This window comes from Corapipo altera, unplaced genomic scaffold (genome assembly GCF_003945725.1).
Source record: "Corapipo altera isolate COAL_440 unplaced genomic scaffold, ASM394572v1 22b, whole genome shotgun sequence".
Classification (NCBI taxonomy): Eukaryota; Metazoa; Chordata; class Aves; order Passeriformes; family Pipridae; genus Corapipo; species Corapipo altera.
Window position 1 is genome coordinate 1,221,352 of NW_020884876.1, and position 27,735 is coordinate 1,249,086.

Genomic DNA, 27,735 nt, shown 5'->3' on the forward strand with positions numbered 1-27,735 from the left:
CATACTGATCAAATTAAGTATCTCTTTGTTAATATGGTTTACCTCTTTTGGGCATTGATTTTTGCAGGAAATAAGACGCTCCTTTTCTTTTAAATCAGCACATGTTAGTTTTCTGTAAAAAGAAAGATGTATTAGTGATAATTTCCAATTTAAAACCAACAAAAGTCAATACAATTAGGGGTACATTTTAAGTATATCTCACTGCAAAGAAAAGTGAACTCATTTGTCCACATCCTGTGTGACTAATATAAACTACCCTATTTTACACACAAACCCATATACATTTAGAGGACTTGAGGTACTTTAAATAAAATGAACAAAGGAGAACATACTTGCATATGATGAATATTTTCAGAGTAATACACAAAAGACAGTGCTTAAATCCACAAGTTCCATCTTATATTTCATAAAGTCTAGCTTACCCTCTATGCACACACACATAAATGATTTTTTAAAAGTGTACAAATTATTATTAAGGAGTTTTCCCATTAGAACAGCTAGAAATTGCAGGACAATGCCCGTATTTAAAGGACATACAATTTGCAACTAATTGCAAAGACCTTTTACACTAACTACATTAATTCTAATTCTTGTTATAAAATTCTTCTTCACATACTCTAAAAGAAGCACACATAGAACAAACATTACATAAATTACTATAATATTTTCATAATTCAAAATATTATCTGTATTATAAAAACATTATAAAAATAATTTCTGCTCATAAGACTCCATGCATTTATAGTAATTTTAGTTAATACCAATAAAACTAGCAACATTTAAATAGAAAACCCATTATAATACTAATTACAATCTTCAAGAAAAATTTTATAACTTGCTGTAACAGTAGCTCCCATCCCCAGACATTTCAAATGGTTTCCAGTTAGTAGCATTCAAATGAAAAGCTGGGTTGTGTTCTGACACTTACAAGCATTCAACATACAGTACTGATAGTTTACAGTGACACTTTATTTTAAGCATCTGGAGACATGATGGGCAATCCCCAGGATGACAAGGCAAAACACATCGGTGAGGACAGCCAGATGGCCGGGGCTTGGTACACTCCTCTTCACACTGTGAACATTCTGGACCTGCCTAACAAAATGAAAACAAAGTAATAAAGAAAGTGCCAAACGTTTGTTTGTGAGATGTCATTAACAAGTTCTTATATAGAAGAAAGAGTTGGGGTGTAAAATACATTTTTGAAAAGCAAAGTAGAAAGGCCAGTGTTTGTCAGTCAAGGAGACAGAGTTCTATTTTCCTTCCTGGGCATAAAAGAATCTCCTCAATATTAGTGCTTTGGAAAATTACCACTAAGTCTGTTAATTCTCTATTGGAAAACTGTTAGAAAAAGAAGTAATTTCATATTCTGAACTAACTTTTCCCACCCATCATGTTACTGTAATGCTTTAGTCATTACATTCTGCTCTGTAATACAGGGGTGGAGGGGTTGGTTTGCTTAATTTTAAGAAGCAAACTTTAAGCCATTCCATTTCCATACATGTATGATATTCCGTATAATCTTCCAGAAAGTATTAACTTAGGTATATGGTGGGAGCTGCCTAAGGCATTGCTTCCATTCCACAGACTACATAAAGTCTACGAGAGCTATGGTGTCATCCTCATTCCAAGCGATGTGATCAACAACGGCACAAGATAATGAAAATCAGCACAGTAAATTAAGCTTCATTTCTACTCATATTCTTAACAACTCATTCAGAACCCCAGTCTGCAATCAAATACACCCAGATAGATTGACAGGAGTTATCAACTGATAAATGTTCAGTTTCAAAGAAGTCAGCCAAAGTAAAGCAAATTTCTCCAAGAATAAAGCTACATAATACTTCCCCAAAAGGACTATTCCATGTCAACGTTTCACTTTATGCTGTTCAAAATAAAAGCATAAGTATTTAAGTTTTTAATTGTTTTCCTCCAGTTCCCTCTTCTTCTGCTTTTACAGTTGAACAACTTTGCTGAAGTTTAAAAAGGAACAATTGTACAATGACTGTTTACAAAACTTAACTCCCAAAAATTCAAACCTAAGAAAAACAACAGCAACTAAAAAAACATTTAGAAAACTGTGATACAACATTTAACAGTAGGTAAAAGCAAACAGCTGGCCTTTCTGTAACATTTTCTAACAAAACATGCAGAACAAACCTATAAATTCCAGACAGAAAAATCACTGCTCAGACATACAAGCAAGAAATTCCATCAACCCTGACTACACCTGCAATTTAGTCTACCAGAACGACAGAACAAAAGCTCTAAAGGTCACAACCAACTTGAGTTCATAAAAAATTGAAGAATATTGAGAAATGAGATTTACCCATACTTCACAGGTACACAGGCTTCCATTTTCTGAGAACGTATTGCCTCATTCAAGACGGAGCTAGAAACAGTCCTGACTCCTTCACATTTTAATTGGGTCAGCCGAAGCAGCAGGCAGACAGCCTCTTACAGTCATAACTGGAGATGCTTAACTGTCACTCTCAGTATTTACTGATGTCGCTCTATTGCTACAGATTACTGTTCCACCAGTTGCACCAAAACCCATACTCCTCAGAAAAAGGTTTCACAATCATTAATAGAGTAATATGGTAGCTACAATATATATAGTTATTAGATGAAAACACCACCACTTCCAGGATTGGAATCCACAGGGTATCATCCTATTTAAGTTAAATGTAACAGCTTTATACCCAGTTGAATGCTTCTCAGTTTTCTAAATGCCCATGTGGCATCTTCTTCTGAAGTAATGCTTCAAAAAACTTGAAAAGCTGTTGTCCCTCAAATCATGACTCTCTCAAGCCACAAACTATGTGGTTTTTACTACTGAAAACTTGAACAATTTTCAGCTTTATATTTACTTCGTTTTGTTTCATATTATCTTCAGCAACTAACACCCACAGCTTAATTGCATAAATGGCAGTTTCTAGTACACACTGAATAAACATGACTATATCATGCCAGTGCTTTAAAAAGTCTTCAGCAACTCTGCAACATTCCCAGTGCTCTGTCCTAAAGATCTGCCAGCCTCCTCAACCTGCTTCCAGTCTCCTCAGTAAGTATTTGCCCCAATAGATTGCAAGTGCATTTGTATATAGGGACTATCAGTAGTTCACTTGATCTTGACAGTTACAAAAGATAACTTTAGAAGAGACTTGTCAAGAGTGTCATATAAGGTTTTGATGTAATCAAAATAATGCACGTCAACATAAAATGTATAGAATTTGCAAAATATAAAATAGTCTTCATTTTGTAGTCTAAGGAAGTACAGATTAGCATCAATGGAAACACCACACAAGCAAGTCTCCCAGTGGGATTTGGATGCCAGGGGGATCTTGTGCCTCCCAGCTGCAAATTCTTTATTTTCCAGTTAAAACTGAAGACAACATATAAAATACATTAAAAAAAAAGCAAAAAGGAAATTAACCTACCTTCTTTGCATCTGCACTACTGTTCAATTTAGTAACATGATGACATTCTTTCATACAGGTGTGATTCTGGCAATCAAGAAGCCTCCCACAGTATCTTTTACATGAGTAGGGATTTGCAGAGTGACAGGGTAAGGGACTAACCTAAAAGTTAAAAATAAATAAATATAGGTATACAGACAGGGTATATATACACACATTGCACCCAGACTGTGTGTGATACATACCTACACACATACACACAGAGGTACAAAATCATTACTGAGAAATTCTGGTTCTCAAGTATCTTTGTTAAAAGAAAAAACACCAGTCCAATTCTATTTATTCTTTTTTTTTTTGAAGTATTATTTAAGTTCCTGTCCAGATAACATAACCACACACATTTGTTTTATACTGATTATACCAGGTAAAAAAGTATACTTCATTAAACAAGATAACTTTTGCAGCATAGTTTGTTTGTTTGTTTTTTAAACAGACTATTACTTTCTCAAATCTGTTAGTGTGATTAATCTCATCTTTATGAATTAAACTCATACCTTCCATTAAAGATTCCTAAACTGTTTTACCGTTATTGCAGAAGACAGTTACAGTTTGCTTTCCCAGGCGTAATTGTATTATGGTCATCATACACCCAAAATATTATACACCTAAACAGTCATCATACATCTAAAACAGTCTGACAAACAGAAAGCAACCTGCAAGCCAGAAATTCTATAAACCAAATACTGACTACATCAAATGTAACTACCAGGAGTAGTAAGAAGAAATGGCACATGACAGGACTAAGATTTTAATGTGTTATGATACATTTGTACTTTCTAATTTGAGGGTAACACTCCAGTTAACAGAGCTCTGTAGTACTATTCAGAGCATCTACTTAGAAGCCTTTTACCTTCATCAATACTGAAATGGCGTGTAAACTCCTAAGTAGGTTAACTAGGTTACTTTTCTAAATTTGAATAGTACAAGTTCCTTCATGTCAAAAGATTAGAGGAAACTCACTGTTCCCATTTTTTCAACCATTATGTAATGTTCACATGGAAAAAACCATTAGTTTCTGTGATGCTGTCAAAAAAATTCATTTTTTTTCTTAATTTCATTATCACTTTGAAGAGAAAAACTATTTCTGATGTTATTACACAAGAGGTTAATGTGACATAACTCACTTTGACTAGACCAGGGGTGCGATTTTGTGTTGCAGCTTAAGTTGACGGAACAGCTTTGCAGGGTACTCTTTCCTTTTCTCTCTTCCAACTCTACAATAGTCATTGCACACTCCTACCACTTACTTGGAGAACAAGTCCTACCACACATCTGTCTTTACAGCAAGACAATTCAAATAACCAAAATGGAAGGAATCAATAGAAAAAATGTCTTTTGCTAATGGATTGACCATACAAACAGGCACTGAAATGAGAGAAGAGAGGATGGCCCCACAGGGCAGAGCGAGAGACAGCCTCCCTTCAGCACTGTCCATGTTGGTTTCCTTCAATCCTAAAGCAAAAATACACAATGTAGGATTTGAATCCACTTGCCTAGATAAATGTTTTCTGGGTTTGAACCAAAAAGTACTACTCCAAGTTACTGCAAACTCCGATTCATTTGGAAGACTTCTGAACTCCTCATCCTGACCCTTCAAGATTGAACAAGAGTCTGCATGGCAGGCTGATCAAGCGTGGAATACATACGAGAAAATCTTGAGGCTATCACATCCAACCACTCTCACATCCCTATGTCATGGCTGAACCTAATGCTGACTAAAGCACTAATACAACCACAGCAAACAGTCTGAATACGTGGTTCATACTGCCCCGTTCAAACATCCCACAACTCTGTCTCCGATGGCTTATGTTTCTGGTGACCAAGGGAGGAAAGGACAGCAGTAGGCATAATAAAATGATGGTCTGAAGCAGAAAATAGTACTATACCCAGCAAGCACACATCAATTACCATAGCTTTTCACATTCCTAATATCCTACCCCTTCTCATTCTCCTCCATGTCCCTCCTCAGAGCCACAACTGCCTTTCAGTAGCAACATTAAGTAGTCAAAGGATGTTGAAAGGTAAAACAGTGAAAGAAAAGATGTACTAAACATTACAATCTGCCATTTCCCACTTCCCTACCTTTCCTTGCTCCCCCATTGCCACTCAGTTTTTAATGACTACTGGCTCTGCTGTGGCTCAGGCAGTGATAGCAGATCAGAGCAGTAACAGCAGATAAGCTCTATGGCTGCACCGTTCCAATAATGCTCATGAGACTTCTTTCTACCAGGAGCTGAGTTTTCCATCAGAGAAGGACACAACCACAAACTCCAGTTGAAGTGAAACACTTAGGCAGAAGTGGAACATCCCTTCCAGTAGCATCCCTCAAGTACACGGTTGAGAGGCACTGTTGACCATAGCCAGGGACAGTGAAGCACACAAGAGAGCCAGACAACAATGGCAGCTTTCAGATCGCTGACTGCAGGGAGCATCCCAGTCCTCCAGCTGCATCCAGCATAGCTTTAGCTCGAGGCCAATAAAAGATACGATAGTCTTCTGGAATCAACTGACAGTGTAGCCAAAAATGGAAGAATTTCAATTAATTTAGACTGACCTTTTTTTTTTTTCCATTTCTTAACAAGTCATTTTTTTGTGGATCTTACTAATAAATCCAAAGGACAAAGCAGAAGAAAGTTGTACTTTCTGCATCTAGAATGCATTTCTGAAATGGCTGAATGAAGGTTGCTACTCTTGCTACAAAGACAAATATCAAAGAAGATGCAAACTCCAGGAGGCTGATGAGCTGAAGAATAAAGCATGCAGATGAGAACCAGAAGTATTTAATTAAAGCTGAATAGGAAAAAAAGGAAAATAAGAAGGCGTCATTTTCAGACTACAGATATTCCACAGGGAAAAAAAAAGGAAGGAAAGAAATAAAGGACATGACAAGGTTCAGAAGTTTTCCAGGAAATCTCCCAAATGCATAAAAGCAATTAATAGATACATCAATTGCAATATTCAAAATACTCATCAAGGAAACAAAATCAGAGCACCTTCCCTCCTCTAGAACATTTAATGAAGCCACCACAAGAAAATTATAGACAGCAGATAAATTCATATCATATCCAGTTAAGATTTCCTTCTTTGTCCGCATTTACCTTGTATCAGCTTTAATTAATGTTTCCCATACAGAGATTTAGAATAATTTGATTTTTAAAAGTCTTTAAAGAGCATATGCGTACCACTGCTATGAAATGCCAATGTTTATAACAGTTTTAAAAAAAGGTAAAATGTCAAGATGTCCTTTCAGGGTGGCGTCAACTGTTGATGATAGGTTATTTTTCTGACATACAATCTGAAACAAAATTCAGAGCTTCTTTTAAGAACCTACATATAGAAGAATGAGGAGTTATTTATTTTTTTAAAAATATATGTAAAAACAACCAAAACTTACAGAGTAAAATTATTTGAAAGAAGGCTATGGACCTCAGCTAAAAAAAGAAAATCTTATTTTAGCTTAAACATCATGCAGAATCATACTTCAACTAAACAGAGATTTTATACAATTATATCATCTGAAAATTAGTTTTAAGTCTGTTGTTTCTAGTGATAAATTGCTTGTTCTAAATGCCAGGACATGTAAGAGCGCAAACTAAATCAATCCCTTAAAAATACTTTTGAAACTAAGATTTGTTTATTATAAAAGTCCTAAGGTGTTTGCTTTTATTCTCTATTCTATTCACTGTCTGCACGCATTCAGTTAAAATACAAGAAGACTTTGTAATTTTCTTCATTCCTAGTTTCCTTCTATCTCCTCCATTACAGGAGGTATAGCAACACCAACATAAGGAGTAACATAGTACAGCAATGAGCACCTACTCATAGCAAAATTTTGCTTGAGAAAATTGCTACTTCTGTCACTTGTGAAAAGTTCACATTTCCCAGTGAAAACCCCATCGGGAGCTGGAAACTATTATAGAAGGGAAGCTCTTGTTAACAAAAATAAATTAATTTGAGGTGGGATTACTTGTCCAGAGTCAATGTAGCTGTAAAACACTGAACAAACATTAATTTTTTTCTTTCCAGAGATCTCAGAACAACAGAAAAACATACAATGTGCATAAAATACACTGCAAATACCCTCTTCACATACACATTAACAAGTCATTCTCTTCCCTGACTTCCACAAAAATCTCAAAGATTAGGAAATTTCACTCCATTCCAGAAACTGCTGCACTTCAGCAGGAAGGCAGAACCGCCATTCGCAGGCTGAGAGTATAGAGTGTCAGGCAGCATCAATACCTAAATAAAGTCAAGTATAGACTCCCTGGGATTTTTATTTATTTTCTCTCCTAATCCATAAGGAAAACATGACCCAAAGTCATTGACTGATTCTGCTAAGACTAGTATGCTATAGAGATTTTTTTTTTAATTATTCTGAAATAAGTAGTAATAAGTACCATTTTCTCTAATAAGAGTAGTGATACTGTTTAACCCTCTGTTATGTGGAGGGACATAAACTTCACAACCATGTACAACTAAACAGTATCAAAACCAGCAACATTATCTAGAGCAAGTTATATATTGAGTCTATTGACCACAGCTTATATTCTGTTTATACATAAATTCATGAAAGTCAGGGTGAGATTCCATATGTCCTATCAAAAATCATATCACTCACTCAATAAAATACTGGATAATTAAGCCATAAGTTTTACTGCAGAAAAAAACAAGACCCACTCTGTTTCAGAAACAAACAAATAGGCACTGTTGTTCTTTTCATTCATTTTCACTGCAAATTTTTTTTAGGAACCAACAAGCTGCAAAGTAGCTCTATGGAAGCTGCATTCACAGCCCAGATGGAGCTGCACAAACAGACTGCAGAGACAGGAACTTTGGTAACAACATTTGAAGATGTTGCCACAACATAATTGATCCACCATTTTAATACATATCAAGAGATTATTAAAGAAGGTCAAAGAAAAAAAATATTTTTGTTTTTACTGTTTTCTAGAATTTGTTACTTGCTTAAAATGATTCTAGGTTTTTTTATAATATTGTTAGTTGGACTTTGATAGTGAATTTATGCCAGACATACTAGATGATGATGATGACTAGTAGACAAAGTCATAATAGCAATAGTTTTTTTTTTTAATTAGTTTAGCAATCATCTTTTAAAACCAAGGAAAATGAGTTGACCTTAAATTTCATAACTTTTAGAAATTACTGTAAATAATGATGATAGTTATTTAAGCATCAATTAGATTTTCTTCTCATGTAAGCCAAAATAGACAATGACTTCACCTAAAACCAGAGAAGGCTAGTTTTCATCAAAAGACAACCTAATAAGTAACACTAAAGAAGTTTCTACTATACTGTCTGATTTCATCCATGTGTGCTTAGATCCAAGTCATATGAAAATCTTCCTGTATGATATTATGTTCCTTGTCTTTTTAAAATATACACAGCAGTTTATAGGAGCACTAAGGAAAGTGTGTAATAGGGAGAGATTAATAACCACAGAATGAGGCAGAAAAAAACCAGAAGCATCTAATAAAAAAGACCATCCAAAACCATTCCAACATATTGTTAACAACTGCAAGAATACACGAATAGCTACATAAATCATGAGTCTAAATTTCTGTTCACAAATTCTATTAAGTCAATTAGCTACATATTCTTCAAAAAGGAACTAAAATACCTTCCGGTATGTAAGCCCTTGTGATAAGGTACTTAATTGGTTTAAAAATATGTATTAAAAAATCTATTATTTCTCTTTTGTGCTTTTTTTTCCAGACTGACATAATATCTGCCATATTTCACTTTATAAGGCAGTTTCCACGACTCACCTCATGCTGTCCAAGACACTCCCTGTTAAAGAGAAAAATCACAGATTTAGAAAACACGTACTTCTTTAGGAGATTTAAAACAATGACAGTGCTTTTCACACAAAAATCAATGCAATCTGTTTTTAAAAAGTGCAAACTAATAGAAAATCATCTGTCTATGCAGCTCAATGCCTCCTCCTTTCCAACAGCTGTTTTGATTACTGTGTTTTATGATGGCAATCCCAAAATCTGTTTCATGTGCAAATTAACTGTAGTTGTATATGAAATCAATAACTTATTTTAGAAAATAACCTGCTTTGCTTCCAAATATCTTCTCCTTTGTCTCTACTAATAGATCAGTATCAGTTATTTCAAAGAACTATCTAGTCTACTCTTAGGTTTACAGTTTTCTCCCTTTTAGAAAGCTCTACTGTTCCTAGGTAAGAAAACCTGCACTCTGATCTGAACTGTGAAGGTATTAAATAATTTGTGACTCATTCAAACACCAAAATCAATCCTTTGCTCAAGTTACTTTGAAAGCTATCTTTTTCTTTTTACCTGTCATTTCATATCCATCATCTCCTTGATTTCTCTATTGATATCTTATAAGGGAGAGCAATAAAATAATCATGAATACTCAAGTTAAAATACCTGTAAATCAGTTCCTAAAAATTTCCAGAAGAGTATTTTAAAAAAAATCCCCGATAACCTCTCTGACACAAAACAACTAACAATAGCTACAGATGGTCTTTAGGACAGCAGGATACTAGCAAGAGCAATCAGTCTTTCACCTAGTATAAGAAACAGCAGATGCAGCACAGGAGCCTGTTCTTCATTTGATACAGCTCAACTACCTTATGTCCACAATAATCTTTCTATATCCAGTTAATTGGGCTTCTAGGATCTCTGCATTCCATTACAGCACACTTCTGTTCAACTGCAAGGAGAAAGTGCTCAGTCAGCCTAATTTGTCCTCTGCCATGTAACTGCTAGATCTGTGAGTGAGGAATTCCCCATGGCAAACTTGCATTCAAGTTGAGCTATGATGGTGTCAGATGAACTACCAGACACATGAAAAACTAGCAGGATCACTGGGTTCAAATGCTAGTAGCTAGTTTTTGTATCCTACTTGGACAGCAGTCACAGACAGAATTCTTCAGTCTGGGACCTATCTTGTTTAATTATTTTTTTCCCCAGTAACTTGGAAGAGACAAAATGCACTAATTTTGCAAGTAACATTAAAGAACGCTACAGTCAACACATTTGAGGGCAGAGGTGCCATTTGAAGGATCTAGACAGATTGGAGGAACAGGCTGAGAGGAAATTCATGAAATGCAGAGACAGACAAAATCCTGCATCTGTGACTGACTAAATCCCAGCAACGCTGCAGGCTACTGGCTAGGGATAAAATAGTAATCTTTCAGCATTAAGGGGAAGCTACCAAGAAGATGAAGCCAGGCTCCTTACTGAGGTTCATAGCAGGGAAGCAAGAGACAATCATGCTCTTATTAAACAAGTAAGGTTCTGACTGGATACACAGTGGAGGAAAAATTAAAACCAGAATCAGTAAAAGTATAATTGAGCACTGAAAAGATTGTCCTGAAAGTAACTGCAGAATCAATTTACTTGGGGTTTTCTAAGGTTCAGCTGGACAAAGCTAGAGCAAACTGCTCTGAATTCAGTGTTGATCTGCTTTCAGCAGGAGGCTGGACTAGGCGACCTAAGGAACCTTCAGCCTTAATGGTCCTTCAAAATTAAGAGAGCAAATAGTTTTCCAGAAACTCCCTTTTTAACCAGTTAGAGAAATAAATACCAAACGCATAACAAATCTCTACCTGCTCTTGTTCAAAGATACCAAATTACTAGAAAAAAACCCAGAAAGTACTGCAAAGTTTCAGCAGTGAAGAATGGAATCTCCACTAACATCCATTCATACAGAACACTATTATTTAAACTATTCTCCATCATCCTATTTGTTCAAATGTCACTATTCCAGCAATGATTTCAGAAGCCCTGTTAATGATCTAAAAAGTTGTCAGATAATTTGCTTTGTAGTAACACATTACTTTATAACCATGGTTTTGTTTATTACTATTTTCTTAATTCAGGAAACGCCTCCCATATCACTTTCATTTAAAAAAAAAAAAAGAAAAAAAAATTACAATTGCAAAGATCAATCAAGAGAGTTAGGATATTCCAGAATTAGTATGATCTAATGCTAACAGAACCTTAATTTGCTCCAAGCACTGTGAAATGTAACAATGCTTCCTCTAGTTAGAAAATTAAGTACAACTTTTCCATTACAGTTTCCCTCTCACTTAGCAGACTTACCTCCTCTGGGGAAAAGTCTTCAGACTAAAGGAGGCTATTTTGATGTTGAAATTCAGAAGAACTAGGAGACGTCTTACAAATGCATGATGTTACACTGCCTTCTACTGAATACCTACACGAAACAGTTGCTACAGGCTTCTACACAAACACTGAAGCCAGACTGGTCAGAATAATCTGACCTTTTCCACCTTTTGGGAATCTGGCTTTGAACTTTGAACTCAAGTATCACAAGCACTGTATGGTCACAGTTTTGAACAGAAGTAAAACCTATTATAGTACAATCCTATATTAAGTTCTAAACATACCTACATTGACAAGTTAAATGGATCTTTTTATCATCTTCCTCCATCTAGTTCTCACTTCACAAAATGAAGACATAACATTCCCTCATTAAAGAGGGATGTTTAAAAACCAAAAAGGCAGTAATGTCTGTGAAGAATGCAAGGTTTAAAACAATAAGAGACCACAACACAAAACCAAACCAAAATCCCCAGCATTTAATTTTTCAGATAAATACTGAATTCTTCGTAATGTAAACAGAGGCTCCATCAAATTGAAAAAGAATGGTGAAAAAGTGTCATCATCTTGTGTTCCCCTATATCCTCAGCACCATCATAGAAAGAGTTGATTCAGTTCAACTCAAGGAACAGAACCTTCTGGACAAGTCAAAACTAGAAAGGAAACAAGTTGATGGGATGAAAAGTATGAACCTATCATTCAATAGCATACCATAACTGAACAACTGAGAAACAAAACAGCAACCCATTACACAGAATATTATGATCCCATAAACCAAGACAGAAACTACACAGAAAAAGTCATGTCACTGATGACTATCAAACCTGGCATTTTCTTTTTAAAGTAGCATTGCACACAGCACACATTAAAAAAACTAATCCTTACTATCAGTCCTTTCACACAGTCAGCACACATTAGAGAATGTCTTAAAGAACCAACAGTGCTCCCAGCTTTATGAGAATGGTGTTCACATAGGCTTTTTGCATCTGAAGATGAAAATATGGTTATTTTCATGTCCACCTCTACAACAGTATGAAAAGAAAAAAATCTTTTACCATGTAAAAACTTTTTTTTCCTTTTTTAATACGTACACTGGTATAGGAACCTCACAGGGAGGACACGGTAATGCAGTTTGAATGAAAGCTGGTTCAGATGGCTGTTCCCAAGGACCTGCAGACTGATGCTGAGAGCAAGAGACACTAGGTGAATACAAAACACAAACGCAGCTATCTGCTTGACCGTAAATAAACACATCATCTAAAGAGTTCCCAGTTCTAACAAATTCACTTCCTAGTAACTAACTTTTTACTAATGGAAATCTCAACACCCCCTACACATAAAAAAATTACTGTTTCATCCTTAGCCTGGTTAGGAATAAGAAAATGTGGTCCTCACTGCTAAAAATTAAGCACAAAGTCAAACAAAAGAGTCAGCCAATCCTAACTATTTAATAGAGGTAAAAATATAAAAATATTTCAATTAGTAAGCTAGTTCAATTACCATCATGCAGTGCATGCATGTATCATGCTAAAAAATGCCAAACAATTTCTCACTTCTGACTTGCGCAAATTTTGATGGTTAAGTAAATATCAGAGGTAAAATTTATTTTTTGCTCTTATGTTAAAAGCAGTTGTTTACATTTGGAATTAAACATTTGTAACACAACTCTAAAAAAATCTTATAATTTCTTGAGTAATTATAATTGTTGAAAACTGCAACAAAGGAGCAAGCACCACTTAGTTTTGCGTTGAGCAGTATGTTGACTGATTTTTATTTACTCTGAACTTCAAAAGCCTCCAACATAAGATTAAGGTTGAACTGTTGCTCATTCTTCACAACAGTAATACACCATTTTTCACTACTGACTTACTGAGCCAGTTTGCCTCACAAGAGCTTCATCGTGGCAGGAAACAGGACACAAATGACCACACGTTAATGTTTTCTGGCAGGGTTGACGACACGGAGGACACCGCCCAAAGTGACAATAGTGTTTCTCCTGGGTAGAGTGGTGGCAGGTAGGTGGTCGACTGAAATAAAATCCAAGAAGAATCAATATGACAGCAAGAAATAAGAAGTTACAGTCACTGGGTGATTATGCTCAATACACAAAGAATTGAAATGAACAAATTGGCTTGGGTTTTTTTTTCCTTCTCAACTTCAGCAGTGGTTAATATTACAATAAAATTAAAACAGGAGTTCTAAATCAAACTAAAATCAAAGTTGGGTTTACATATTCAAACAGCTGTTTCAATCCAAATTCTACTCTGCGCTAAGTAATCTTGCTAGACCCCAGCAGAAAATATTCTTTTTCCTTTTGCTAGTCAATTTTTCCAGATAGACTGCCTCATGGAGGTACTTCAAAACATACCAGAGATGACTTGGAAGAAGTGAGTGGGACTACAGAATTAGAATAAGAAACAAGAACAAAAACCACACATACTTTCTATACTGACCTGCACAGCTGCTTGCATTTGGGAGGTCTGATGGTACGCTCCCTGCCACAGGGCACTTTAATCACAGTTTTTCCACAATTGCATTTCACATCTACAGACTCTGGACATGGATTACAACTACCTAAAAACAAATACATTAACAGTATGACATTTTGAAAAGAAGCCCAGTTATTTGACTCACACAACACTTCTTTTTCTATTAGTATTTCAGTCTTACATACATATGAAGACATATAATCTTTCATCTAAATTCAAAAAGGTAAGATACACTGAAAAACTGGCAGTTTTGCAGATTTTGGATGATACTAAATGTTCAGCATATGTATAATGAATGCTGCTTTGAGAAGATCCTTCACCTCTATAAAGTTTCTCATGTTACTAATCTGATATATTTTTAAAAACATATTTGTAAAAGACCCATGTTTTAATTTATAGCTCTCTCACACCATTTTTTCAAGAGCCAATTGCCAAGTTTTATTATTGAGTACTTAATAGTAAGAATATGAATCTTCTAAAAAAGGTAAATTTAGATGTGGGTCTTGGTTTATTAACGATATTGGATTCTGAAATTTTAAAGGAAGCAATGCTTTGAAAGAAGTATTGACAGCCAAATGTTTTAAGCAATTCTGACTTGTTAGCAGGATCTGAGAAGCATCACTTCAAGAAGCAGATGTCTCAATAACAACAGGCTGCTGAAGAGCAAAGGATGGAAGTACTACAGTCTTTATATTGCAAAGTAAATTAAATTATAATATATTATCAGCACACATAAAGTCATAGAATCACAAAATGGTTTGGGTTCTAGTTCCACCCAGTTCTGAATGCCCCTGCCAGCAGCAGGGACATCTTATACTACACCAACTAGCCCAAAGCCCCATCCAACCTGGTCTCGAACACTTACAGGGATCAGACATCTCCAGGTTCTCTGGGCAACCGGTTCCAGTGCCTCAACACCTTCACAGTAAAGATTTTTTCCTAGTATCTAATCTTAAGCTGCTCTCTTTTAATTTGAAGCCATTCCCCCTTGTCCTGCCACTTCATGCCCTTGTAGAAAGTCCCTCTCCATCTTTCTTGTAGGCTCCCTTCAGGTATTGAAGGTTGCAATTAGGTTATCCCAAAGCCTTCTCTTCTCCAGGCTGAGCAATCCCAATTCTCTCAGCCTTTTCTCATAGAAGAGGTGCTCCATCCCTCTGATCATCTCAGTGGCCCTCCTCTAGACTCGACTCAACAGGTACATGTCCTTCCTGTACTGGGGACTCCAGAGTTGGATGCAACACTCCAGTGGTGTCTCACAAAAGTAGAGTAGAGGGGAAAAATCACCTCCCTCGATCTGCTGCCCACACTGCTTCGGATGCAGCCCAGGATACAACTGGCTTTCTGGCTGCAAGTGGACATCGCTGGCTCATGTCCACTCTCTCATCCACCAGCACCCCCAAGTCCTTCTCAGCAGGGCTGCTCTCAAGCTGTTCATCCCCCAAGCCTGTATTGATACCAGGGTTTGCCACGACCTGGGTGCAGCGCCTCGCACTTGGCATTGTTAAACTGCATTAGATTCCCATGGGCCCGCTTCTCCAGTTTGTCCAGCTATTTTTACAAAATAAACTGAAGGTCTAAAGCTATGCTGTTCAGAGCGGCTAATATTTCTATTCCCTGGCAACAAATTCTAAATTTCAGCAAGCATGAAAAACATAACAAAAAAAGAATTTAAAAAAAAAAAAATCAAACCACACATATAATAGATTGTTACCTTTTTTCAGGGACCCCTGCAAAAGGCCAACTGCTTATTATCAACCTCTGGGAAGTTATTTTCTAGGAGGTATATATTTCCTTTAAAATCAGTGGTCCCTGAGATCTGGCAGCTCATTGCAAAATTAACCTGACCTGGTATTACATTCTAAAGATAAAATAATTAATCATAACTTTCAGTAGCTATTAAAATACTGGTATATAAGGAGAAACATGAATATAAATATTTTCAAATAAAAATAACTGCCTTGATTAGGAATATTTACAAACATTCATCAAGATATTACAGTCTGTACTAGACTGTATTTCTTAAAGCACAGAGAAGTTTTTGTTTTAGAAAATAAGTTTATCTGATATCATAGTTACTAGCTTCATTATATGCAAATTTAGTTGGCAAACAGACAACTATACTCTTCTGATATACACTTCAAAGTGTATATATTTGACATTTACAGTCTCAAAGATCACTTTTATTTTCTTACAGATAATGCTTTATTGTTTTCATGTTAGTTATTAGAAATTTTTGTCACTTTTAGCCAGGGTGTAAAATGCAAGCAGCATCAAATATAAACCATCATTCAACGTAAAAGTTTATCCTATAATGCAACACTGACTCCTTAGTTTATCAATGAGAATTTTATTCTATGATTTAGTTATCAACCAGACTAATGCAGAAACACAATGTTACCAGTTTTGTTCTGACAGTACACAAAAAATTATGTATTTCTAGGATTCTGGAGAGGTACAAGGGCAGAGGGGAGAAGAAAGGAAAGGTAAGAAGAAAAGTGACACAATTCACAGACTAAAAAACAAACTACTAGTTTATGGTGACAGATTTAATAGCAAGTTAACTGGGACAACTACCACATTTACCTGTACTCTCCTCTAAAGAGTCACTCCCTCAGAAGGAAGACTGGTTGAACAGGCTGTGAATTATTTCTTAAGTTGTTGCAATTTATAGTTCAGAATACTAAGGGAAATTATATAGGTTACTCAGCTGCTGTTTCAGCAGGGCAGCAGCTTCTGTGGGGAAAATTGCTGAGAGGGCACATAATTTTCCAGTCATTCCAATTTAATCCCCTACCAAGGAAATGTCAAAGCAATTGGCCAGGATAAAAGCTGCCAGGTAATTCTGGTCATTTCCAGCATCTTTATAACCAAGGTCATGGCATGCAGAAGTAAACTTTTTTGCTATCCTTCATACAGTAAGTAACAAGTACTTATTTTCTTTCAACAGCAAGATACCAATATACTTTCAAATTCCATCATATTTTTTTTAAATTTTAAGCCCACTTGTACCACGTTGTATTCTAGGATTTTTAAAAATCATCCAGACTCAACCAGCAACAGTCATTTCTGTATGTATTTGTTATGCACATTCAGTGAAAAGAATAATTTTGAACAGAATTATTGGGGGAAAAAAGGCAAGCCATGGCTTTTGAATTACACAGCTGGAAAGAGGAACAAAGTTAAGCAAAAACACCAGGTAAAAACTCAAGTTGCCACTATATAGGTCTTTAAGTTCTAACCAGCACTTTCAAACACACTGTCCCCACAAAAAGCCCACATGCAACAAGCGAGAGAATTAAGGACCACACAGAGTCACACAAGCATAAAATTTGGCAAAAATAAACAATATTCCATCACTACAGGGATTCTTCATCTGTTCTTACCTCTGTGGCAACCTGAAGGACATTTGTGATTTCTGCAGCCTAGAGTCCGCCCACAGACTTGATCACAAGGTGGACAATTTCCAGAACAGCACTATTAAAAAAAAAATAAAAAAAAAAAAAAAAAAAAAAAAAGGTCTATATAACCGAAAACTTAGAAATTTCTGGTATATATTTTTCCAGTTCTGTCATCTCATTTCTGCAATACTTATTAAAAAAATGTCAAGGTACTTTAGACAAGTTTCCTCCAGAAAGGAGGCTACCTGTACAGTGGTTTTAAAAAATTTCAAATTATAAAACAGCAAGAAAACACACAACTGAAAGCATCATTTCGACATACTAAAAAGGCAGAGAGCTTAAAAAGAACATTAAAAAGTTCAAATTCTTGTAATATTCTAAATATTCTTGTAATAATCTAAAATAATTCAGAAGATTACACATAAAATATTCAACAATTTGCCCAATTACTCTGCCATTTCTTCCACTTTTATGCTATATCATCCCTAGCACAAAGATATTGCTAATAATTTTTTAAACACCTTTATAGTAAAGCTCAGATAACTTTAGGATCAGTTTTCTACTATCACACCACCAGACTGGTGGATGTCAGGGCAGGAGGGAACCCCATTTTTATTAACTTGAAAGGTACCCACCTTCCAAACTGTATACAGAAGGATGACAATTAGGAAGAGAAACATGGATTTTTTTATCATAAATTAAAGATGTCAAGGTTGCATTTACTTGTTTTGTAATCTTTTCACATAGAGTAAATTCACTTTAACAATAATATTAAAAAACACGTGAGAATAAAACTGTATTTTTTCATGCCTGTTTGGGATAAGAAGTCCAACTTTCATAATGTATTAATTCACAAACAGCAGACAACTTTCAGGTCTTCTTTAATGAATAAATTGAAAAGACAGAGAGTATCAATCATTCTTTTGATTTCAAATGAGAAGGGAAACAAAACTCCAATTCCCAATTGTCAGACTACTGCTCATTGCAGTGGTGCATATTAGGTGTGATGGAATGCTGGGCTATGAAAAATAAGAGTATGTTCCTTACAAACTTATGACAGATCTCCAGCTCTGCCTACAAAGTTAGGAAATAAATGAGTTTAACTACTACAGAATGCATAAAGGATGAGTAACTACTAGAGAAACTGACAGCAAAACTGCCTTCTAGACCTGGAGAGCTGTCAAAATTCCCTCCCAGTTTTTAAGGCCACTTAGTTTTTCTTGATGACTTGCTGTTCAGAGAATTCTAGTACACTGAAAACTAATTTGAATGGCATTGAAGAAAACACCTCTTTCTACACATTAACATGAGGTGGAGCAATAAATCAATGAGATCTTTATATAGTATAAAATATTATGTCTAAATTTTGAAAAAAGTTATCTAAACAATACATTTGAGAAAGATCATCTGTGGGCACTCACCTTTCTCCGACACTGGTGCTTTTGGCAATCTCGAATTTTAGTACACTTTGTTTCACACAGATATGGCTTATGACATGGCATGCGTTTAGTGTGCTTTCCACAGCGACACTGCTTTTCAACCTCCTGGGCAGCAAGACAGGTAAAAAAAGCAGAGTATTTTTAACACAAAAAAAAAATAAAAAAAAGAAAACAACACGATCCACTACCACCTGTAAAGAAAAGTAGAAGGGAAAGTAACATTACACTGCTCTATCACAACAGGAAGTATATGACGTGCTCTGAGCAGATTAGCTACCTGTGAAGTAACTATCTGGGGACCTTAAGTTGGTATTGCAAACACCTCACTGTAGCCTCTTCACTCAGAGGGAAGTCACTTCAAAGGAACCAAGCAAGCGTGTAGTGGAAGATGTCAAGTGTAAACACAAAACAAATTCATCCAAAAAAGAACCCCTCCTGCACAGTAAACTAGATTCATCCATCATGAATACAGGTAAGATGTAAGTGAGTAGGTCTATCTGACCTTCATCCTAGCTGTCATGTGCTAACTACTTTCACCATAGACTTTGTAGCCAAAGCTGGCTCAGGAAGAGACAACTGAGACCAGACAGAGCAATGGGCTTATAGACCAGACCACAAATGCTCCATGGATGTTTGGACCAGACCGAAACTTTATTTTCTTGTTTGTAAGAAAGTAATGTTATGCTACAGCACCTTCCATTTCACTAATGAAGGAATATCATAATATGACAAAGCCACAAGGAAGCTAGAACATTTGGGGAAAAATTGTCTTTTAAAATATAATTAACTAAAAAAATGAAAACAAACCAAAAATAGGTCCAAACAATAAAACACTCATCTATGCCTCAGTTCAGATACATAATGCTCAACTACTTAATCAGAAATGTATTGGAGCGACAGGCGAATAGAAAAAGAACGTGTTGCTTTTAATGAACATAAACTCATAGATTTTGTGATAGATACAACTTCATTTTCCTTAGGAGATTCGCATTGTTTCAGGCATACAGTTTAAAAACCCTAACAAAATGTGAACTTGCTACAGCAAGACTAACCTGTCTGCATATTTCACAGGGACCCCGGTGACAGCGCTGTGAACATTTATGGATGCCACATTCCAGAACTTTGTCACAACTATCTCCACAGGTGGGCACATCTTCTGTGCAAGGCAATGTAAACTCTGTATAAAAAGACAGAAGTACAAGCAAACATTTAGGAAAATAAAGCCAAAATATTTAGGAAAAAAACGCAAAGTGTAACAAGTTCAAATGCCAATTCTCTCTCATTTTTAAAAAAGCTTCTCCAGAGTTACTCAGTTATTCACATCGCAAATTAAACCCCTGGTACTAAGTAAAGCTTTGAAAGCTATGCAAAAAAAGTTAATACAGTGTCACAGTTGACTGTAAGAACTTTTTGTGGACCTGCAGAATTAACCTAAACTACTCACTGTCAAAGACTGGATGACTTTTTTTTTTAATTTATCATTAAAAAAAAAAAAAATGTAGCTTACTTGTTTTTCCACATGGACAGGACCTTTTCCCAGAACGAGGACAGTCTCCACAGGGACCAGCATGACAAACTTGTTCACATGTGTGATTACCACATGGCAAACGTTTCCTACACACCTGAGAAACTCAGAAAAAACAAGTGAATGCAGTGTAATGGAACTACACACCAAGACAAAGCAACCTAAGGGTAAAAAGTAGGAGACACGTCTGGATGGAATTTAACTTTCTCTACATTTTGCTAACAAATTTTATATTTGATGAGTTCACCATATAAAACTGATCATCCCTGCAGTGATCCTAGTCTGAAAGACCCCTGTATACTGAGGAGGTAGTGGTTCAGATAACCTGAGTAGCCCAGGTCTGTGCTGTGCTGCACATACAGCTTAACCTTCAGGCCTGCATTATACTGCACATCTGCCTTGGCCGTAGGATAAACATACTGTAGCAGAGGAGATTGGAGGCAGCTCCCACTTGGTACCAGTGATTATGCTGCCTTTATCTAGAAGTGTAGCAAGAAGTTCTCACCCAAACATCCTTTCTGTTTGACAGTAGAAATTATGATTGATGCTTTCTTGTAACAAAATCTTACAATAGTTTCAATGACCAAAATGGGAAACCCCGTTTTACAGATGGGGTCTGCACTGTATGCTCCAGATTCACATTTCATTTGATGATGCACAGCTTGGGGTTCTGAACATCTAAAGGGACACACTATATTTTATATTATACTCCCTTAGTGTTAGCTGAAATAACCCATATTTTAACAGATACTTCACAGAGGCTAAGTGCCTTCCTTACTGGGATCAGAACAACCAAGTACCTCCTGGTGCAGCCTCCCACCTGCCACTTAATTTTTTTAAATTATTTTTATTTTTTACAGTTGATCAATCCATAGCCTTGATCTTAAGCATGAGCTGCAAATATACTTCAAGGAATGAATCACAAAGTTTTCATTCTGTTAGTCACTAGAAGTAAATAACCATGAAAGTCTTGTCTACTAAGCTGTGGTTTCATGCTTATTTTTGGAGGCAACAGCTGAAATTTCAGTCTCAAGTTCAAGCAGAATATACAAGTCAAATTCTCTATTACACTAACCCTAGAACAATTCCAGAACAGTGACATTTTAGCTACCACGAGAAATTAACTGGGCAACCAACTAAATCTGTTCTCAAACACTGCTGCCTATATGTTCAATTGCAATTTCAAAACTTAAAAAATAAAATTATTTTCTTACCGAATTGAGTTTTTCCAATCCTTAATTACACCAAGTAATCAAATTTTATACTGATGAGAAATCTGTTAAAAAGAATAGCTTCAGCATACCTGATCACACTGCCACTGAGGACTTGCACAAAGTCTTTCTGCTGTCTGTCTTCCACAGATACACCGTTGTTTACTGACACGTGGACAAGGCTGACAATCTCCTGTGTGTAATTCCAAAGTGACATTAAGAATAGGAGTTGCAAAAGGATGATGTATTTTAACAATTGAAACAATTGTTAAAGAAGTTTAAGAGAGCAGGTGTACCTGCATGACAGGAATTCTCACAAGTATGTTGTCCACACAGCAATGTTCGTCCACACGGCAGGCGACACGACCACTCCTTGGCACTGCACCTCCGGGGCACTGGTTTAGCCTTCTTACAGTGACAGGTAGTTGTGACCATCTTTGGGCAAGGTGGACAGGGTCCTAATTACAGGAAAAAGAATAGCTTGTTAATGGCCATTCAGCAACTGCAGCCTTAACTACATCTCTTTTATTCTTGAGAATTTTAAACATACTTAACAGATCTTAAGCAAAACTGTGTAACAGTTACCTAAATACAGATCACGCAACCAAGAGAGGCAAAGGATTTACCTGGATGACAAAGCAGCAAACATTTATGACCACAAGAAGGTTTGAATTCCCTCTCACATATCTGACCACAGGAGTGAGGTACCAGCCATGGGTCCACTGTTGGATTCTCCACTTTTCCACAGTAACAGTAATACCTACTGGGAGTTTCAGAGCGTTTGTATTCAAACCTACATTTTGGGCTACCACAAAGGAAAAAGGAGTAAAAAGAAAAGCAATATTTTTAAAAAAATTTTTAAAAAGAAAAAGCAATTCTTATCATTTTGGCTTCCCAAGATTGTTACAATGCTACCAGTAACATTTTTACAACTACTATAACCAATAATAATATAATTAAATTTATAACATGCACTGAAGGTCTTTCTATATGTCAGATTTTACAGTGCATTCATTAGAACGTCTAAGGAATTGTCCTGTCACAGCAATCTCTTTTCTCTAAGATTATATACAGATAAAAATTCAACACAGCAAGAATCAGAAGAATTTGTGTGATAGGCAATACCACAACAAGGTATGCCACAAGGAGTTAACCTACTTAAACAGAACTAATTAAAAAAACAGATTAAAAAGCAGGTGTTTACTAACAGCAATCTACATAAGCCATGTAAAACAAAGTTTAGCAATGCTACTAAAACTATGCATAATAATTAGAATTTTATCTGAAAAAATTTAGATTGAAGATGCACACCTTTATTTGTTACCCTTGATGCTGAAAGAAATTAAAAAATACATTATTGCTAAAGGTAGATAAGCATTAGAGGTCTGGAACTTTCAAGTGCCACAGGCTCTACAGGCTTTCATGTGCAAGCCATGGATGAGGGAGGCAACACTAGGAAGAAGAAACAAAGCAGTTCACATTTCTGGCTACCCTGGGAAACAACAAAAGACAAGGAGCTCCTCCTCAGAGAAGAACAGGGACCTTGAAAGACCTATGTACTCATTTTTATCAAATAAAATGTCAATTTGCCGTGATACAATACATTACAGACCATAAAGTATTTCTCAATAGGGCCTTCATAGCTTTAGCATGTGCCTGAATGTAAAATAAAATACCATTCACCTTGAATTTTTTCTCATTATAAACATTATGTTAAAACACAAAACTAGTTTACAGTACAACCAGCATTATCAACTTGAGATGCTGCCAACCAAAAACTTGATACTTTTATTTCCTAAGCAAACTCACTTAGGAAACTTATTCATGCAGCCACAATATTACCTTCTTTTTTATACAATCTCAAGTAAAACTGCTAGACTGGCTTTAATGTTGAAATTATACAGAGACTAAAAGAGTAAATAATAAAGCCCTACATCTTGCTATTTTAGGACTTCTTTAAAACTTATTTATTTCGTGTTGCCAACTTTAAAAGGGACAAATATGCAAAGCCATTCAGGAATAAATATTAGAAGCTGAGACATAAGATAGATAAGTTACCTTCTCAGAAATTAGAACAGATTTAATGCAGTAAGTTTTTAATATCACTGTGAAATATTCCTGAATCATGTTAATGAAAACTTAAAGATAATTTTAAAAATCAACAGAAAAGTCAGTCTTCTAAAAATGCTTTTCGGTATGCACATCATTTACAGGTATTGTTCCTTTCTAAAGTAAGATCAGTTCACATAGTTTTCACAATAGAAATAACTTTGTAAATGTACCACAAGAAGCTCACCATGGCCAGGGATAATCTTTCTTCCCAAAATCATCATCCGTCAAAGGAGACGACACAAGGAAAAGGCTGTCCTTGGCCCACTTTTGGATACACACCAGGTGAAATATACAAAAGCACCCACAGCAGCTCCAGACCTAAAGAGGACACATAAATGTCAATTAATTTAAATTAGGTTTCTTTCTGTTTCTGTTGATCAACATCCATAGTATCTAAAGAAATACAAGCTTTCACTTTTCCCTTTAAAAATGGGTTTTCAGAGATAGATTATACCCATTGTTAGATGAATACAGGAAGTTCTATTGTTACAGATTCATACCTATAAATCTTTTTTTCCCCGACTCCCGTGGGAAGTTTTTGCCAAGGCCTATGGAGGCCAAAACACTCAGATAATCAGAAAAATGTTGATTTAAACACACCGTTGGAGGTCATGTAGCACAAACTGATGCCCAGAGAAGGACTATTGCCAACTTAGCTCTGTTCAGCAACAACTCTGCCTTGCAAAGTTGGAAAGTCCTGAGGGATGGGGACTCCACAACCATCCTGGACAACCTACTCCAAGTGTCATACTACCTTCCCAGTATCCAATCTGCACCTTCCAAGCTTCAGTTTGTGCCACTGTCCCTTATTACACCACCTGGCACCACAAGGGTGACTTTGGCTCTACCTAAACTATTGCAATTTGATAAGAAAAGTGCAGCAGAAAAATTTAACTTGTAATTTTTTTTAAAATAACTTTGGACAGTGTTATAAAATTATACTGTGAAAACATGGAGAATTTTTCCATCAACTTACAGAGGACAAAGTCAATTACAAAAGTTTCTAGAAGTACAGTAACTAACTTCGCAAAACTAAAGCTAAGCAGGAGTCATTAAGTAAACAAACACACTGAAATTCAAGATAACTAGCAAACCACTGGTTATAAAAGACTTCCAGGTTACCAAATCATCTCACTTCTGCCGAGATAAGATTATGAAGAGACACAGAACTTCAAACTCAAGCTAACATATTCATTATGGTCTGAAAAAATACGGAAAAGTATGCTAAGAATCCACACAAAACGTATTGCGTTTTTTTAAAAAGTTACTGACCATAGTTTCATCAGGTACATGTAGTCCATCTATATTCATCATAAGAAATTAAAACATTTTCTGCACTTCTTTTTGATGTTAAACATACAGTTGAAAACATGTTTTTGATTCAAGTAACTACACCAGAAACAGGGTTTAGCCTGTCAACATCAAAGGGAAGTTCATACATAACAATAAAAGTGAAAAAATATTTGTCGTCCAGTCTCTGTTATACAGAATGTACCTACATGGAACAGGTTGAATTTCTCTGACGTGCATACTTCTTTCACCTGATGAGCATTTGGGGCAGCAAAGCTTATCTTAGCTCCCCTGCTATAAATCTAACAATAGTATCTCTTAACTTCCTAGTATTTCTTGCTTTGGTGTTTGCTACACCATAGCTTATGGGATACACCATTGTAAGCACTGGCTTTCGAGCACTTATTTTTTACATCTGCTACTCCCTAAAATTTAAAAATAACTATTCTACACTATGATAACAAACATATGTAAAAAAATACACATTCTTATTACAAGCTACATACAGAAGTACTTATGTCTCTAAGTGTTCCAAAATCCAAAGATGCCAAGTGCTGCGTTTAGTACTCTTACCATTTTAAAGCTAACAATCCTACGAATTCCCTCAGTATTATAATTAGAAACATGTTATTCAGACAGTTATATTTGTTTCATTCTAAAAGATTACTGAAAGTACTTACGGCTTGGTTCCTTTTAACTGAAGCAATGCAGATGAGACATGTCATAGCCCCTGACTGAAAAGCTTCATTCATGTACTGTCTTGTACGTTCCAGTTCACTTGCATCTCCATCTTTAATGTATAAAGATTTTTAAAACAATCAGTAATGTTCGATCTGCTATTTGGTACATGTTGAGACTGCTGGGGTTTTTTTCTCTGAATAAAGGCCAGTCATATTATTATAAAACCACAATTAATACAGTTTAAAACTATACCATTGCTTCTGCATGGAAAGACAAGAAATACTGCCAGCATGCATGGCTGGGAACAAATATTCTTTAATGCAAGACATCAGTATAGAGTGCTTTCCTTCCAATTATGGAAAAATCCTAAAACAGAGACAATGACACAGCATTGTTTATGCTTTCATACCAAAATAAAAGTCAATAAATGAAAAAAAAAAATTACCAGTTTGACTGGTGTAAATGGTAAACGTTTTGTCCAAAATCTTTCCTTGTTTCACTTCAGCATCTTCATCATCATCTTCAGACGAGGAGCTTAATTGATCTCCAATTAGCTTTTTTGCTGCAGCCTGATTAGCCTTCTTAATTTCATCAAATTTCTTCAGTGAAGATAATTCTATTAAGAGAAAATATTACCAATGATTAATGTCATGACAGTTAATCATAACACTACATTCAGTTCTACATACTTTCAACTGCCCTTTTTTTAAAAGAACTTACTGATTTTATTTTTTTAAGGGGAGTACATTATTACATTTTCAATACCATACAAGAACAATAAATTGTATTTACTTCTTTACTGTGCATAATCCATAAAATTCACAGCAGGAACTATTATCTATCAATTACTGCTGACAAACTCAACCAAATATACCAGAATATATGCATCTATAAGGCTGCTTTATGAAAAGGATACTTAGAAAACCACACACACATCCTACAAAAACACAACTTTCAGAGCATGAGGAAGAAAAACAGAAACTGCACAATTCTTGACAATTGTTACGATTTGCAGATACCCTACAGGTAAGTCTCTCTGCATTTGGTATGTCTTAAATTACGACTTTCACTGATGTCCCTCAAATTCGACAAATCTTTATTGCAATAGTATGTTCATGCCATTTCACAGCTGGCAGCATTAAAAGCGATAGGGTATTTTAATACAAGCTTTTTTTTGAAGTTACTGCACGTGAAATAGATGAAGGTTCTCAAACAGAGGTACAAAATTATGTAACTCAACAGAGTTCATAATAAACCCAAGTGCCTTTAAGATAACATTCCACGGAGATATAAAGGTCTTCAGCAGATTGCAGGTCTTAAGTACCTCCTAGTCTTCCGTATTAGACTATTGCACTCAATATATTCACTAGGGTGTTGTCAAGTTTAGTTTTAAGGCTTTTCTTAAGAAACTATGCTGCCACTTAAAAGAGCTCCGACTTTGGCACTTTTGTGCTGTATTTCACAAGGACTAACTTGCACTCACAGCAGCCCCGTGCACCAAAAGCCCGCACCTTTCCCAGACCGCGGCAACGCGGCTCCCTAACCAGAGCACCTAAAGATGCGTGTCCCTACCGGGCAACTCCAGCCGTGATAAGAAACAGATACTTCATCCTTTACTTCACACTTAACTCTTCTGCTTCAGGGGCACCGACTGTGCTCCCTGTGGAGGGCACAGCCCCGAGCCCCCCGCCACTGCCCGAGGCCCCGCATCTCCCGCGGGCAGGAGCCTGCAGGCAGCACACGGCACATGGCGAGCACCGGCGAGCAGCGCCGAGCGGAGCCGGGGCCCGCCAGCCTCCCTTCCCCGAGGTCCCGGGCACAGCCCCGACCTGGCCACCTGCAGGGGCTCCGAGCCACCGCCGGCTGCCCCGCCCGGGACCCTGCAGCTCGGGTAGGGGGGACAGGACGCGATACTCACCGCTGGCCCCCTCGCCGATGGTCCCTGCGGCCGCAGCGCGGGCACCGCCGCGGGCCCTCGGGGCCGGGGGCCGGGC

General features: G+C 36.4%; 1 protein-coding gene across 1 annotated transcript in view; it reads right to left on the reverse strand.

Annotated features, from left to right (window-relative positions):
* NFXL1 (nuclear transcription factor, X-box binding like 1) overlaps nt 1-27,729 on the reverse strand; it is a gene marked incomplete at its 5' end in the record, with an annotated part of 46,700 nt that extends 18,971 nt beyond the window's left edge. Inside the window, 18 exons of the mRNA XM_027636208.1 lie at nt 43-112; nt 929-1,095; nt 3,441-3,581; nt 9,269-9,290; nt 12,688-12,779; nt 13,467-13,623; nt 14,050-14,170; nt 17,469-17,559; nt 18,905-19,027; nt 19,975-20,099; nt 20,430-20,544; nt 21,751-21,851; nt 21,955-22,116; nt 22,285-22,463; nt 23,955-24,088; nt 25,741-25,850; nt 26,187-26,357; nt 27,660-27,729. Of these exons, the coding sequence (XP_027492009.1) occupies nt 43-112; nt 929-1,095; nt 3,441-3,581; nt 9,269-9,290; nt 12,688-12,779; nt 13,467-13,623; nt 14,050-14,170; nt 17,469-17,559; nt 18,905-19,027; nt 19,975-20,099; nt 20,430-20,544; nt 21,751-21,851; nt 21,955-22,116; nt 22,285-22,463; nt 23,955-24,088; nt 25,741-25,850; nt 26,187-26,357; nt 27,660-27,729 (2,151 nt within the window). The remainder of the gene's footprint in view (nt 1-42; nt 113-928; nt 1,096-3,440; nt 3,582-9,268; nt 9,291-12,687; nt 12,780-13,466; nt 13,624-14,049; nt 14,171-17,468; nt 17,560-18,904; nt 19,028-19,974; nt 20,100-20,429; nt 20,545-21,750; nt 21,852-21,954; nt 22,117-22,284; nt 22,464-23,954; nt 24,089-25,740; nt 25,851-26,186; nt 26,358-27,659) is intronic.
* Between the last annotated feature and the right edge of the window lie 6 nt (nt 27,730-27,735).